General features: G+C 45.1%; 1 protein-coding gene across 2 annotated transcripts in view; it reads right to left on the bottom strand.

Moving 5' to 3' along the window:
- SEC13 (SEC13 homolog, nuclear pore and COPII coat complex component) overlaps positions 1-14,394 on the bottom strand; it is a 66,864-nt gene extending 52,470 nt beyond the window's left edge. The window contains exons 1-3 of one of the 2 annotated variants that reach the window (XM_057555829.1): positions 14,243-14,394; positions 11,083-11,127; positions 2,526-2,641 (exon numbers count right to left, since the gene is read on the bottom strand). In XM_057555829.1, coding sequence (XP_057411812.1) covers positions 2,526-2,641; positions 11,083-11,127; positions 14,243-14,245 — 164 coding nt within the window. In that variant the 5' untranslated portion in view covers positions 14,246-14,394. The remainder of the gene's footprint in view (positions 1-2,525; positions 2,642-11,082; positions 11,128-14,242) is intronic. The other variant, XM_057555828.1, reaches the window with a different exon arrangement.
- Between the last annotated feature and the right edge of the window lie 1,756 nt (positions 14,395-16,150).

Raw genomic sequence — 16,150 nt, 5'->3', positions numbered from 1 at the left:
GGCGGCATTCGGCTCCTCAGCCACTGGACTCCTGACACTCAGGAAGAGGTGGAACTTCTAGGCCTTTCTCCCTAAATGGCTACTGACTTAGCTATGTCTTTTTTAATCAATTCACAAACATGTACTGAACACCCACTTGTCAGCGATTCTTAACTTCTCCTGTGCAGTCTGGTGAACGTTATGGTCCCTTCTCAGAATAATGGATAAAATACATAGAGCTATGATTATAAAGAAAACCCAATTATATTGATATACAGTTACCAAAACGTTAAAGAACAATTTATGTTATTAGTGATACGTGTGCTTCTTTGTTAACACTTTAAGTAACAAACTAGTGGCAAGTCTAATAACCATTCTAACTTCAAAGTAGTGATAAGCATAAATGCTGTTTTGAGAAAGCTACAATAACTGTAATGTGATATAAAAATATCTGTGACGGTGCAGTGGTTAAGAATCCGCCTGCCAATGCAGGGGACACAGGTTCGAGCCCTGGTCCGGGAAGATCCCACATGCCGCGGAGCAACTAAGCCCGTGCGCCACAACTACTGAGCCTGCGCTCTAGAGCCCACGAGCCACAACTACTGAAGCCCGCACGCCTAGAGCCCGTGCTCCGCAACAAGAGAAGCCACCACAATGAGAAGCTCGCGTGCTGCAATGAAGAGTAGCCTCCGCTCACCGCAACCAGAGAAAGCCCACGTGCAGCAACAAAGACCCAACTCAGCCAAAAATAAATAAATAAATAAATTTATTTAAAAAAAAAAAATCTACGACTCCTATTGGTAACAAAGTGACAGGTACTATGAATACCACTGTGGTTCCTGGCCTATAGCCATAATTGAAGGAAATGCTAAATATCAGAGTCACTGAAAATAAAGAGGTAATTTTTTCCCTTTCCCAGTTCACCACCTCCTGAATTCTACCCACAGAACCCTTGGAGATCCATGGTACCCAGGTTAAGAACCCCATCTACCTGAGGTAGTGAACTGAGGGAAAGCACTAGCGTGCGGCCACAAAAATGAGAGCCAGAGTATAAAAAAACAAACAAAACAACTAATACTAAACTTTCATTGGGTTACTTGTATGGAAATATGTTAATATAAATGTTTCAGACATTACATGAAATTTCTAAAAATCTTATATTTGTATTTGTATGGAAATATGTATGGAAATATGTTAATATAAATGTTTCAGACATTACATGAAATTTCTAAAAATCTTATATTTGTATATGTATGGAAATATGTTATATAAATGTTTCAGACATTACAGGAAACTTCTAAAAATCTTATATGTTCTGGTATAATGTTATAAGTAATAATCCTAGTTATTACTTTAAAATGTATATCTCAGAAATAACTAATTTTCTTGTCAACTGCATTATTATGAACTTTCATCAAATCTTTAACCATGGTCATTTTTAAGTCTTTTGTCATTTACAGACAGTTCTGGGTGTACTCTGATGATTTTGCAAATATGTTCCTATAAAAGGGTTTCATCTTCAAGAAATTCATGGAAAAGACTCTGACAAGTACAGGTTTCTGGTAACTGACTGTACTGCTGAACTGAATGAATAAGCATTTTCAGAACTCTAATGAAAAACTGATGAACTCATAAAAGTGCTAACAAAAGATCAAGATGAAAAAAAAAATTAATTACATGGGACTGAGTGAACTGATGAGGATGAGTATAATTTTTGTGACTTTCTGTCCGAATTAAAAAAAAAAAAATCCCACAAAGACTCAGAGGCAAAGAATATACAAATCAATTTTCACTGCAAAGTAAAGGAGCTGTCACAGTGGAGGATTACTGGACTGAATGTCAATATTATGACATAGTATGAGTGTGTTTCATGTTTGGTAATTGCAATCATTGTTGCTTTTGTTGTGGTCGTCCATGTACAATGCTTGGTGTCAGTCTATTTATCTCTTGTAAAAATAAAATACAGTGTGTGTGTGTGGGAAAAAAAAAAAAAAAAAAAAATGAGAGCCAGGATCTCAAGAATCTCAACAGGGAGAAAGGTAAATCAAACATTTGTAAATATTCACTGAGTACCTGCCATGGGCAAACAGGCAGAATTATGGGATTTATATAATTACTATTACATTCTTAGATCACCAGCCTTGAGTCACTTTAGATCATGTGGTAGCTAAACTTGTTTTAAAAAAAAAAAGCTAGTTTCCCACTTTTGAAAATAGCAGTGGCCGCTGGACGCTTGTTGCAAGTAGGCTCTACCTGGGCGGAGACAGCGGCAGCCTGTGTTGGGGGTGAGTGGGTGGAGGCTCTGGGAGCCTATAACTGACTCCCTCGCCCCAGGTCTGCCAGTGGGCATTTGGGCGGCAGAATTGGCATTCGCTCCTGGCTCCATCGGCCTGGGATACCTGATGAGGGCAGCCGGCTGGCTGGAACCAGGTGTCCTCTCCGCTGACTGCACTGCGGGCTGCTCTGATCTGGCCCTCGGCCCTTCCTGCCACGTCTGAGAAGCCCAAACACTCTCTGAGACCTTGCCCGGGGTCGGCTGCACTCACCCCCTGAGGTCGGCGATGAGGATCTGCCCTCCGTTGCGCACGTCGAAGATCTTCACGGACCTGTCTGATGAGCAGGTTGCCAGGCGGGTGCCGTAGTAGTCCATCTGGGCGTCATGCTGCAAAGAGAGGACAGCTCGGGAAGCCGGCAGGCTGGGCGGGGGGGCGTGGGGTGGGGGCAGTCACCAGGACTGAGTCTAGTGTGGACCAGAATCTATCTGAAATTAATCAAACCTCAAAGAACCATCACTATCGGGCAGGAAGCTAGCATGTCAACATTCTCACTTCTCTGACAGGTAATTTCCTTCTGAAAGGGACAAGAAAAACCACACCCAGCTGCTTTTAGACCCTTTACATCACAGGGGAAATCCTTCCCAACCCTGTTCTGCAGGGAGGGTATGGGAGAAAAGAAGATTGCCGAGCTTCCCTCTTCTTCCTCCTTCCTCACGCCCCACTGTGTTCTGAGGCTCCGTGGCTGCCAGGGAGGTTTGGCTCAGCGCCAGAACCCAGGGCTAATGCTGACCCAAAGAAGCAGGCCACTGACTGCCCGCAGGCCCCAATCAGGTCCTCCATGATGCACATCTGGCCTGCACACAGGGTTCCATTCAGACATTAGGCTCCTTCCTCCACCCATGGCCCTGGATCCTTTGTGGACCTTTGTTCCTGGGTTTCTACTTGACCTTTTCCCTAGTAGTGTGCCCAGTACCCCAGACTCTCCACTCATGCCTTAAATGTCACTGGTCCCATCACTGATGAACCGACGTCATCGATGCTGCCTGGCCATCCAGACCTAGGGCTGGGCCCTGCTCACAGCTCCTTTTCCATCTGGGCGATGGCTCCTCTGAGCCAATCCACCTGCTGCCTCACTGTACTTACTGGCCCCTCCTGTTTGCTGGCCCTGCCTATTCCAACAGATGACACTTTCTTCACTGTTGCACCTTGGGGGTTTCAGGAACTATTAGCTGTCACTCTTGCGGTCATCAGGGGCAATCACATCCTTTCAAAGGGAAGCAATCATTTCGTCTGCTTCAACATTCCTTCCTCACCTCCCTACACAAGGAAAACATCCTGATTCTTCTTGGGAGGTCAATCCCCTCCACCATTCCAGGTCTTGGCTTTTTGGAAGGTAGGCATGGCAGGTATTAAGACAGAGCTTCTCTGCAAGTGTTTTCCAAAGCACTGCTCCTGCAGAGTGTTATCACACACTTTGGGTGGAAGTAGGGCAAAGAACCTAAGAGATTTAAATCCTACATCAAGTTATCTGCTGTGCAACCTTAGGAAAATTCCCTAATACCCTTGAACCTAGTTTCCTTATCTTTAAGTGGAGTTAATGATGGCATCGACTTCGAGGGTTGTTATGAAGGTTACATGAGAAGTATTCAGCATGAGGTGTGATGCACAGTGAGTATGCAGACGTCAGTCATTACTGCTTTGTCTCATCTGTTCCCCAAGATGAACCCACAGAGAGAGGTAGCATATCTATACTTTTCCCCATCTTAGCTATGAGGAAATCAGGGCTGGCTCAGAAAAGTTAAGAGACTGACTAGGAGTTTGGTTCAAGATGGCAGAGTAGAAGGACATGCCCTCACTCCCTCTTGCGAGAACACCGGATTCACAACTAACTGCTGAACAATCATGGACAGGAAGACACTGGAACTCACCAAAAAAGATACCCACCAAGCAAAGACAAAGGAGAAGCCACAATGAGACAGGAGGACGGGCGCAATCACAATACAATCAAATCCCATAACTGCTGGGTGGGTGATTCACAAACTGGAGAACACTTATACCACAGAAGTCCACCCACTGGAATGAAGGTTCTGAGCCCCACGTCAGGCTTCCCAACCTACGAGTCCGGCAATGGGAGGAGGAATTCCTGGAGAATCAGACTTGGAAGGCTAGCGGGATTTGACTGCAGGACTTCACCAGGACTGGGGGAAACAGAGACTCCCCTCTTGGAGGGCACACACAAAGGAGTGTGTGCATCAGGACCCAGGGGAAGGAGCAGTGACCCCAGGGGAGACTGAAACAGACCTACCAGCTAGTGTTGGAGGGTCTCCTGCAGAGGCAGGGGGTGGCTGTGTCTCACCGTGAGGACAAGGACACTGGCAGCAGAAGTTCTGGGAAGTACTCCTTGGTGTGTCCTCCCAGAGTCTGCCATTAGCCCCAACAAAGAGCCGGGTAGGTTCCAGTGTTGGGTCGCCTCAGGCCAAACAACCAACAGGGAGGGAACCCAGCCCCACCCATCAGCAGACAAGTGGATTAAAGTTTTACTGAGCTCTGCCCACCAGAGCAACACCCAGCTCTACCCACCATCAGTCACTCCCATCAGGAAACTTGCACAAGCCTCTTAGATAGCCTCATCCACCAGAGGGCAGACAGCAGAAGCAAGAAGAACTACAATTCGGCAGCCTGTGGAACAAAAACCACATTCACAGAAAGATAGACAAGATGAAAAGGCAAAGGACTTTGTACCAGATGAAGGAACAAGATAAAACCCCAGAAAAACAACTAAATGAAGTGGAGATAGGCAACCTTCCAGAAAAAGAATTCAGAATAATGATAGTGAAGATGATCCAGGACCTCGGAAAAAGAATGGAGGCAAAGATCGAGAAGATGCAAGAAAATATTTAACAAAGACCTAGAAGAATTAAAGAGCAAACAAACAGAGATGAACAATATAATAACTGAAATGAAAAATACACTAGAAGGAATCAATAGCAGAATAATTGAGGCAGAAGAACGGATAAGTGACCTGGAAGACAGAATGGTGGAATTCACTGCTGTGGAACAGAATAAACAAAAAAGAAAGAAAAGAAATGAAGACAGCCTAAGAGACCTCTGGGACAACATTAAACGCAACAACATGCACACTATAGGGGTCCCAGAAGGAGAAGAGAGAGAGAAAGGACCTGAGAAAATATTTGAAGAGATTATAGTGGAAAACTTCCCTAACATGGGAAAGGAAATAGCCACCGAAGTCCAGGAAGCGCAGAGAGTCCCAGGCAGGACAAACCCAAGGAGAAATATGCCAAGACACATAGTAATCAAACTGGCAAATATTAAAGACAAAGAAAAATTACTGAAAGCAGCCAGGGAAAAAAGACAAATAACATACAAGGGAACTCCCATAAGGTTAACAGCTGATTTCTCGGCAGAAACTCTACAAGCCAGAAGGGAGTGGCACGATATAATTAAAGAGATGAAAGGGAAGAACCTACAACCAACATTACTCTACCCAGCAAGGATCTCATTCAGATTCGACGGAGAAATCAAAAGCTTTACAGACAAGCAAAAGCTAAGAGAATTCAGCACCACCGAACCAGCTCTACAACAAATGCTAAAGGAACTTCTCTAAGTGAGAAACACAAGAGAAGAAAAGGACCTACAAAAACAAACCCACAACAATTAAGAAAATGGTAATAGGAACATACATATCGATAATTACCTTAAATGTGAATGGATTAAATGCTCCAACCAAAAGACACAGGCTCACTGAATGGATACAAAAACAAGACCCATATATATGCTGTCACAAGAGACCCACTTCAGACCTAGGGACACACACAGACTGAAAGTGAGGGGATGGAAAAGGATATTCCATGCAAATGAAATCAAAAGAAAGCTGGAGCAGCAGTACTCATATCAGATAAAATAGACTTTAAAATAAAGAAAGTTACAAGAGACAAGGAAGGACACTACATCATGATCAAGGGATCAATCCAAGAAGAAGATATAACAATTATAAATATATATGCACCCAACATAGGAGCACCTCAATACATAAGGCAACTGCTAACAGCTATAAAAGAGGAAATCGACAATAACACAATAAGAGTGGGGGACTTTAACACCTCACTTACACCAATGGACAGATCATCCAAACAGAAAATTAATAAGGAAACACAAGCTTTAAATGACACCATAGACCAGATAGATTTAATTGATATTTATAGGACATTCCATTCAAAAACAGCAGATACACTTTCTTCTCAAGTGCACATGGAACATTCTCCAGGACAGATCACATCTTGGGTAACAAATCAAGCCTCAGTAAATTTAAGAAAATTGAAATCCTATCAAGCATCTTTTCTGACCACAACACTATGAGATTAGAAATCAATTACAGGGGGAAAAAATGTAAAAAACACAAACACATGGAGGCTAAACAATACGTTACTAAGTAACCAAGAGATCACTGAAGAAATCAAAGAGGAAATCAAAATATACCTAGAAACAAATGACAATGAAAACATGACAATCCAAAGCCTATGGGATGCAGCAAAAGCAGTTCTCAGAGGGAAGTTTATAGCAATACAAGCCTACCTCAAGAAACAACAAACATCTCAAATAAACGATCTAACCTTACACCTAAAGGAACTAGAGAAAGAAGAACAAACAAAACCCAAGTTAGCAGAAGGAAAGAAATCATAAAGATCAGAGCAGAAATAAATGAAATAGAAACAAAGAAAACAATAGCAAAGATCAATAAAACTAAAAGCTGGTTCTTTGAGAAGATAAAATTGATAAACCTTTAGCCAGAATCATCAAGAAAAAGAGGGAGAGGACTCAAATCAATAAAATTAGAAATGCAAAAGGAGAAGTTACAACAGACACGGCAGAAATACAAAGCATCCTAAGAGACTGCTATAAGTGACTCTATGCTAATAAAATGGACAACCTGGAAGAAATGGACAAATTCTTAGAAAGGTATAACCTTCCAAGACTGAACCAGGAAGAAACAGAAAATATGAACAGACCAATCACAAGTAATGAAATTGAAACTGTGATTAAAAATCTTCCAACAGGGGCTTCCCTGGTGGCGCAGTGGTTGAGAATCTGCCTGCCAATGCAGGGGACACGGGTTCGAGCCCTGGTCTGGGAAGATCCCACATGCCACGGAGCGACTAAGCCCGTGAGCCGCAATTGCTGAGCCTGCGCGTCTGGAGCCTGTGCTCCGCAACGGGAGAGGCCACGATAGTGAGAGGCCCGCGCACCGCGATGAAGAGTGGTCCCCACTTGCCGCAACTAGAGAAAGCCCTCACACAGAAACGAAGACCCAACACAGCCATAAATAAATAAATAAATAAATAAAATTAAAAAAAAAAATCTTCCAACAAACAAAAGTCCAGGACCAGATGGCTTCACAGGTGAATTCTGTCAAACATTTAGAGAAGAGCTAACATCCATCCTTCTCAAACTCTTCCAAAAAATTGCAGAGGAAGGAACACTCCCAAACTCATTCTATGAGGCCACCATCACCCTGATACCAAAACCAGACAAAGATACTACAAAAAAAAGAAAATTACAGACCAATATCACTCATGAATACAGATGCAAAAATCGTCAACAAGATACTCGCAAACAGAATCCAACAACACATTAAAAGGATCATACACCATGAGCAAGTGGGATTTACCCCAGGGATGCAAGGATTCTTCAATATACGCAAATCAATCAATGTGATACACCATATCAACAAATTGAAGAAGAAAAATCGTATGATCATCTCAGTAGATGCAGAAAAAGCTTTTGACAAAACTCAACACCCATTTATGATAAAAACTCTCCAAAGAGTGGGCATAGAGGGAACCTACCTCAACATAATAAAGCCCATCTACGACAAACCCACAGCAAACATCATTCTCAATGGCGAGAAACTGAATGCATTTCCTCTAAGATCAGGAACAAGACAAGGATGTCCACTCTCACCACTATTATTCAACATAGTTTTGGAAGTCCTAGCCATGGCAATCAGAGAAGAAAAAGAAATAAAAGGAATACAAGTTTGAAAAGAAGAAGTAAAACTATTACTGTTTGCAGATGACATGATACTATACATAGAGAATCCTAAAGATGCCACCAGAAAACTACTAGAGCTAATCAAAGAATTTGGTAAAGTTGCAGGATACAAAATTAATGCACAGAAATCTCTTGCATTCCTAGACACTAACGACGAAGAATCTGAAAGAGAAATTAAGGAAACACTCCCATTTACCATTGCAACAAAAAGAATAAAATACCTAGGAATAAACTGACCTAGGGAGACAAAAGACCTGTATGCAGAAAACTATAAGACACTGATGAAAGAAATTAAAGATGATACAAACAGATGGAGAGATACAGCATGTTCTTAGATTGGAAGAATCAATATTGTGAAAATGACTATACTGCCCAAAGCAATCTACACATTCAATGCAATCCCTATCAAATCACCAATGGCATTTTTTACGGAACTAGAACAAATCATCTTAAAATTTGTATGGAGACACAAAAGACCCCGAATAGCCAAAGCAGTCTTGAGGGAAAAAAACAGAGCTGGAGGAATCAGACTCGCTGACTTCAGACTATCCTACAAAGTTATAGTAATCAAGACAATATGGTACTGGCACAAAAACAGAAATACAGATCAATGGAACAGGATAGAAAGCCCAGAGATAAACCCACGCAACTATGGTCAACTAATCTATGACAAAGGAGGTAAGGATATGCAATGGAGAAAAGACAGTCTTTTCAGTAAGTGCTGCTGGGAAAACTGGACAGCTACATGTAAAAGAATGAAATTAGAACACTCCTTAACACCATATACAAAAATAAACTCAAAATGGATTAGAGACCTAAATGTAAGACTGGACACTATAAAACTCTTAGAGGAAAATATAGGAAGAACACTCTGACATAAATCACAGCAAGATCTTTTTGGATCCACCTCCTAGAGTAATGGAAATAAAACCAAAAATAAACAAATGGGACCTAATGAAACTTCAAAGCTTTTGCACAGCAAAGGAGACTACAAACAAGACAAAAAGACAACCCTCAGAATGGGAGAGAATATTTGCAAATGAATCAACGGACAAAGGATTAATTTCCAAAATATTATAAACAGCTCATGCAGCTCAATATTATAAAAACAAACAACCCAATCCAAAAAATGGGCAGAAGACCTAAATAGACATTTCTCTAAAAAAGACATACAGATGGCCAAGAAGCACATGCAAAGCTGCTCAACATCACTAATTATTAGAGAAATGCAAATCAAAACTACAATGAGGTATCACCTCACACCAGTGAGAATGGGCATCATCAGAAAATCTACAAACAACAAATGCTGGAGAGAGTGTGGAGAAAAGGGGAACCTCTTGCACTGTTGGTGGGAATGTAAATGGATACAGCCACTAGGGAAAACAGTGTGGAGGTTCCTTAAAAAACTAAAAATAGAATTACCATATGACCCAGCAATCCCACTACTGGGCATATACCCAGAGAAAACCATAATTCAAAAAGACACATGCACCCCAACGTTCACTTCAGCACTATTTACAATAACCAGGTCATGGAAGCAACCTAAATGCCCATCGACAGACGAATGGATAAAGATGTGGTACATATATATATAACGGAATATTACTCAGCCATTAAACGGAACGAAATTGGGTCATTCATAGAGACATGGATGGATCTAGAGACTGTCATACAGAGTGAAGTCAGAAAGAGAAAAACAAATGTCGTATACTACCGCGTGTATGTGGAACCTAGAAAAATGGTACAGATGAACCGGTTTGCAGGGCAGAAATAGAGACACAGATGTAGAGAACAAACGTATGGATACCAAGGGGGGAAAGTGGCGGCGGGGTGGTGGTGGTGTGATGAATTGGGAGATTGGGATTGACATATATACACTAATATGTATAAAATGGATAACTAATGAGAACTTGCTGTATAAAAAAATAAAATAAAATTCAAAAAAAAAAAAAAAAAAGAGAGATCGACTAGGGATCTCAGACCGGATCTTCCTACCCAAGGTACCATGCTGTCTCCAAGGAGGTGTGGTCTCACAGCTAGAACACACATGATCCCATCCAGGGAACATACAATTCTGAGACTAGGCAGCCCCTCAGAAACTCAAAAGCAACTGCTGGTGGGAAGGTTGTGAGGGCAGGATGCCTGGGATGAAATGCTGTAGGCTGACTGACCTGGGTCCTGTTCAAAGGCTACCTGGACTCCTTGCCCTGCAAGAAGCAGAGTCCACATCTTTGCGGCCGGAGACTTTAACCTCTGGACCTTCTCCCACAGCCCTGTTGTCTTACACCAAACCCTATGTTTGCCTCTCAGGAAACGCCTTGAGTTAATGACTTCTGGTTCAAAGAGTACTGTCTGGCCCGCTGTCTGTGGCGGTCCTACCTGGCTCTGCCTTTGTATTGAGTCATTTTCCTATTTTTTTCTTCCCTTTCCAATGGGGCTAAGAAGTGACAGCAGGAGGAAGATAGGTGGGAAGACTAATTCAAACCTCTGCACCCACTTCCATCCCATCCCAGAGACGGTTACTTTTTGGCCAGGAGACTGAGGACCTTGAGCTACAAACTGTTTCCAGGTTTCTCCTGCCATACAGTGACCAGACTATCACAGCCCTGCCAACTCAGAGGGCACTGCTGGGAGACTGACCATACCCCTCAGGTTACAGCCTAACTAGCAAAGGCTGCAAAGCCACAGTGGATTCATAAATGATCAACAGAAATGCCCATGTCCAGAGCATGTGAGGAAGGGCTAAAGGAATACTTACAATCATGTCCTCATGGGAAGTATCCACGGTGTTAATCACTGACACCTAGAACCAAAGATATTGTTGGTAAATGCACTGATAGTAGTTAGAAGGCAATCATCTCATTGAACCCACTGATCATTTTTAAAGTTCTTGACTGTATCTGTTCATTCATTTATTCATTCAGTAAATGTTCACTCTAAGTGCCTTCATTTTGCCTAGCGCTGTGCCAGGAACTGGAGATGCAGACACGAAAAAGAGGTACTTCTTGCCCCTGAGAAGCCTGCACATAAGTAACCCCAACAAAGCAAGATAAATACTTTAATGGTGGTTAACATGTGCTATAGCAGTCTGAGGGGCTGGTGGTGGTGGACATAAACTGGGGCTCAGATGATGAGGAATTTGCCAGGTGGCACAGGGAAAAAAAGTACAGTCCAGGGCTTCCCTGGTGGCGCAGTGGTTGAGAATCTGCCTGCCAATGCAGGGGACATGGGTTTGAGCCCTGGTCTGGGAAGATCCCACATGCTGCAGAGCAACTGGGCCCGTGAGCCACAATTACTGAGCCTGCGCGTCTGGAGCCTGTGCTCCGCAACAAGAGAGGCCGCAATAGTGAGAGGTCCACGCACCGCGATGAAGAGTGGCCCCCGCTCGCCGCAACTAGAGAAAGCCCTGGCACAGAAACGAAGACCCAACACAGCCAAAAATAAATAAATAAATAAATTAATTAAAAAAAAAAAAACAAACAACATACCGATGACTGAGCCGCACCCCGCAGCAATTAAATCTGAATGTCTACAGATAGGACCCAGTCCAGACACTATACTTTAAAAAAAAAAAAAAAAAAAAAAAAAAAAAAGTACAGTCCAATCAGAGGGCATAACATGAGCAAAGGGGGGATGGCGGCATGAGAGGTCCTGGCTACATTTGAGGCTGAAGAGGGACCCTGAGGGAGCTATGGCTGGGGTTCCTTCCTGGACGACAGAGCCTCTGATGTTCCAGGCGGTTTTTTGTGTAACAGGGCTAACAGCTAACACTTTGATTAACGGGTTCAATTGACCCTCCTGCGGCTGCTCCCTGGCACACCATCTGTGACAGAGCCCAGTCTGTAGGGCTGGAACAGCGCTGCCATGGTCGTCACCTTCCTACCCATTCTCTGACGTTCAGCTCAGATTACGCTGCCCCCGCCCCTCGCCATCTTGAAGATTCCCAGATTCCCCAACTGGCTGGATTCCTCTGAATATCAACAATGAATGTCTACAACACTTTACACTGTTTCTTCTCCCAACTAGAAGGTGAGCTCCCTGGAGCCAGGGTCGGTGTCACCGGCCGTTCTGAATCCTCTCAGATCACCCAGCACAGTGCTTTGCAACCACTATCTGCTGAATGAATAAGTAAATGAACAAAAGTGCACAGTTTTACTTTGTTCAACCACTATTCTCTCAAAACTCTTGGGGTAGAAAAGGGACAGAAAAGGAGGTTTCAGACTGGAAATGATATTTCTTACCATTTCCCCCATTTCATCTTTTTCCAGCACAAGCCCTGCAGGTACAAAGTCTGACCTGACTTTTCAGAAAGGTGGATACTGGAAGAGGATGGCTGCAAAGCAGTTCAAAAGGTACATGTCAAGTAAGCATAGGTTCTCTCACCAAAGTCTAGATGCCCTACAAAGCACGCCCCCGAGGTCTGCAAAGGCAAGTAAGGAAGATAAAGAGAAGCATCTCCTACGTATGCCAAGCTGTCCGGGTTACAAAGTACTCTCACATGTGCACTGGGAAGGCCGAAGGGCAGAGTTCATCAGAGCTGTCCGATGGACTAAGGAGATGAAGAAGCCCAGGGAACAGAAAGCACCTGCTCAAGTTACAGAGCTAGTTAAAGGTGGAGCTGGGAGAAGAGCCCCACCTGCTAACTCCCAGCCCACAAAGCTTTCCACTTGACTAGGCTGCCCATCTAGTCGTTACATCCAATTCCCTAAATCAATGGCTGAGGGCTAAGCAGAGGCAGGAAGAAAGCTTACTGATAGTTTCATACTAGTTCGCCAGAGGACCTTGGAGATAACCAGCATTTATTTTGAACCACTCTCACGCACCAACCAGGATTGATGAACAAGTGCTTTTTTTTTTTTTTAAAGCTCTTTAAAAAAAAAAAGTCCCTCCTCCTAAGCACCTCAAGATGTCCGGTCTTCCTTAAGTAGTAAAAGACAGCCCTCAAAACAATTCAGCTCTTCAGAATTACTTAATGAGTTAAAAACTCATTTAAAAAGAGCTGAGTGTCAGGTGTAAGAGACCCCAACTCTACTTAGCAGCTGAAGAATCAGAGACCAAAAAAACCCCGAGAAATTTAAAACCCAGTGCCCTGCAAAGCAAGAACCAAACCCAGCGTCCAGACTTCTGGGTTCACCCATGTTTCCTCAAAAACCCAGGCACAGCCATTTTCCCGAGAGCACCGGCTTACTGAACCCCCCCTCTGTGCCAGGCTCAGGCTAGATGCTTCTATCCGTTAGTTCCCACTGGCGGTCATTCACTGGATGAGTAAGTGTGGAGTGAATGTACACTGTGGATACCACAGAGGTTTAAAAGCCCAAGCCCCTGCCTCACAGGGGCATTCAGCTCATCCTTACATCAGTTTCCTGAAGTGCCCGTCATATCTCGGGGCCCTGGGCTAAGCACCTGTTCCACAAACGTCTCTGCTGGGAGAGGCGGGAGGTGGGAGAAGGGAATGGTTGTGAGGGTTTGAATCTCAGCTCTGCCACTTGTTCCCTGTGCAAGAGGCTCCACCTCTCTGAACCTCCAGCTTCCTCATTTGTCAAAGGTCGAGAATAACAGCCCCGACTTCATGGGGCTGTTAGTAGGCTGAGATTAGGAACAATGCTTGGAACCTACTAAGGGCTCAGGCCACAGTAGCTCCAACGGTGTTTGGGGTTTTGTTTTCAATTGTTGGGGAAAGAGAAGGAAAAGAAGCAGGAGACGCGGCCCGCGGAGTTCTGGGAGGTTCCGCGGCCTCCGTCTGGCCTCCCCCTCCGAAAGGTCCGGACGGGCAGGGCCAAAGCCCCCCAAGACCCGAAGCGGTGCGGGAGAGCTGAACGGCCCCAGCTCGGGGCTTGAACCTTAGCGCGGCGAGGAACCCGGGAGGGCCGCGACTACGGCCAGAACTCCGCTCGGCGACCCCGGCCCCAAGCACTCACCATGGTTGCGGCGGCGGCGGCGGCGGCAGCGGCGGCAGCTCCAGGCCTCGGACGTGGCAAGCCCCGGCGGCGCCTCGGAACAGCTCACTTCCGGTGCCGGGCTAGCAGGCCGCCGGGCTAGGGCGCAGGAGCCTCCGGGCAGCAGCGCGCTCCGCTCGCACAAAGGTTCCGTCCTTTCTGGGGCGGTGCCAAGCCTTCCCACGGCCCCTCCCCTTCTCCGTGCGTAACGCTCGAGACCAAAGGGGTGGGACTCTCGTTTTCCAGGCGAGCCAGGTCGGGGACTTGAAATCTGAAGCTCTAACCTGTCTTCCCTCGTGACCAACCCTTCCCTTTTCCTGAGATCCATACATGAAAAAAGGGACTCATACGTAACTACACCTCCACCCACCTCTCTGCGGTTCTGGGTGCGACTGGCCTTATGATGAACAATTTAGGATGACTAATTTTGGGATAGTGGCCAGACTGGTCTTAGTGAATCCTTGTCAGTCTCTCCTCAGGACCCAAGGCTGGGACCAGGGGCAAAGACGCCCAGGGAATAACCCCCTAGCCAGAGGCTCAGCCTCTCGCCCTGCCCTCTCCAAGCCAGAGGACCCATGCCTTCAAACTGCCCCTTCCACATAGCTCTGGGATCCTGCGAGTCTGGCCCACCAGGTAGATTCCCCAGGCAAGGAAGGATCTCAGCCAAACTCCTGCAGCTAGAGCCCAGGACCCAATCGCCAGTTTCCCCAATCCCTAGGTCCCTGGCTTCCCACCGGCACAGTGAGAATGCTGTACAGCTGGACAGAGCCTGGGGGCTCCCCTCAGCCACACATGGTCGGGCAGCCCTTGACCTCTCATGGCTTTAAGGAGTTGAGTGACCCAGGATGGAGTCTAAGCTTCCCTTGGGTGAGTCAAAATCCCTGTTTCCCCTCTTGAAACTGGAGGGAAGAGTCCTAGCAGGAGATGGTCACTGCTGGAGGGACAATGTTAAGGCTCAGAGGGTATGATAGACCCAGACCATCAAGGAGCTTTGGAGAGGGTGTCGGGGAGTGGGGTCTTACAGAACTCAGGGCTGGGCCTCCCGGTAGCAACTCACCCTCCACCCCCACCCCAGCTTTCAAGACCCATAATTTCCCTCTAATGGAAAAAGATTGCAGGGGTGTGAGGGGTGGTGCTTATGGTGGAAATACTGCAGAGAACAAAGTGGGAGGGGCCCTTGGGTCTCCTGTTCTTCAAGGGACATCCCCTGATCTCAGATCTGTAGATGTACTACTGATTCTCTGGGTGATAAAATCATATCACTTCTTTCTGAGCCTCACTTTCCTCCAGTAGAAAGTGGGGACAATGACACGTTAGATATAATACAAACACAATGCATGGGGCATAGTTGTTATTTAAGGAATTCCCTGGTGTAGGCATTGAAGTTGGAGAGATTGAGGATTTGGGACAAACAGTGCAACTGTTATCCTATTCATTAAAATATTTGCTGGTGGAACTGAAGAGTTTTGAGTGCTGATTCTGGCATCAAGACTGTGAGGTATCAATACTGTATCCCCTGCTTACTAGGTGGGCATACCCTTCACCTCTCTGAGCTGCCGTCTTCTCTTCTGTTAAGTGGGAATTGTAGTAATACCTCCTCTGGAAGGTTGATGTTGGGAGTAAATGGACCTTTGGATGTGAAAGTGGGTTTGGATTTAGAAGCGGTTGGGCCTACAGCGCTTGATCTGGGGATCAGTTTTCCCTGAGAAGAGCTGGGTTTTAGTGTGTGTGTGTGTGTGTGTGTGTGTGTGCGTGCGTGCATGCACATGTGTGACCATCAACCTTTGAACCAACATTGGGACTGTCTCTTGGTCTGGGCACATTCTTGTTCTTTGCTGATATCCACCAGAGGTGTGCAAAGTTCAGACTCTTAGTGTGCCAGGGTCCCTT

Source organism: Balaenoptera acutorostrata, chromosome 10 (genome assembly GCF_949987535.1).
Source record: "Balaenoptera acutorostrata chromosome 10, mBalAcu1.1, whole genome shotgun sequence".
NCBI classification, from domain to species: domain Eukaryota; kingdom Metazoa; phylum Chordata; class Mammalia; order Artiodactyla; family Balaenopteridae; genus Balaenoptera; species Balaenoptera acutorostrata.
Note: the sequence above shows the minus strand (reverse complement) of the source record. Positions and strands in the feature narration are given on the sequence as shown.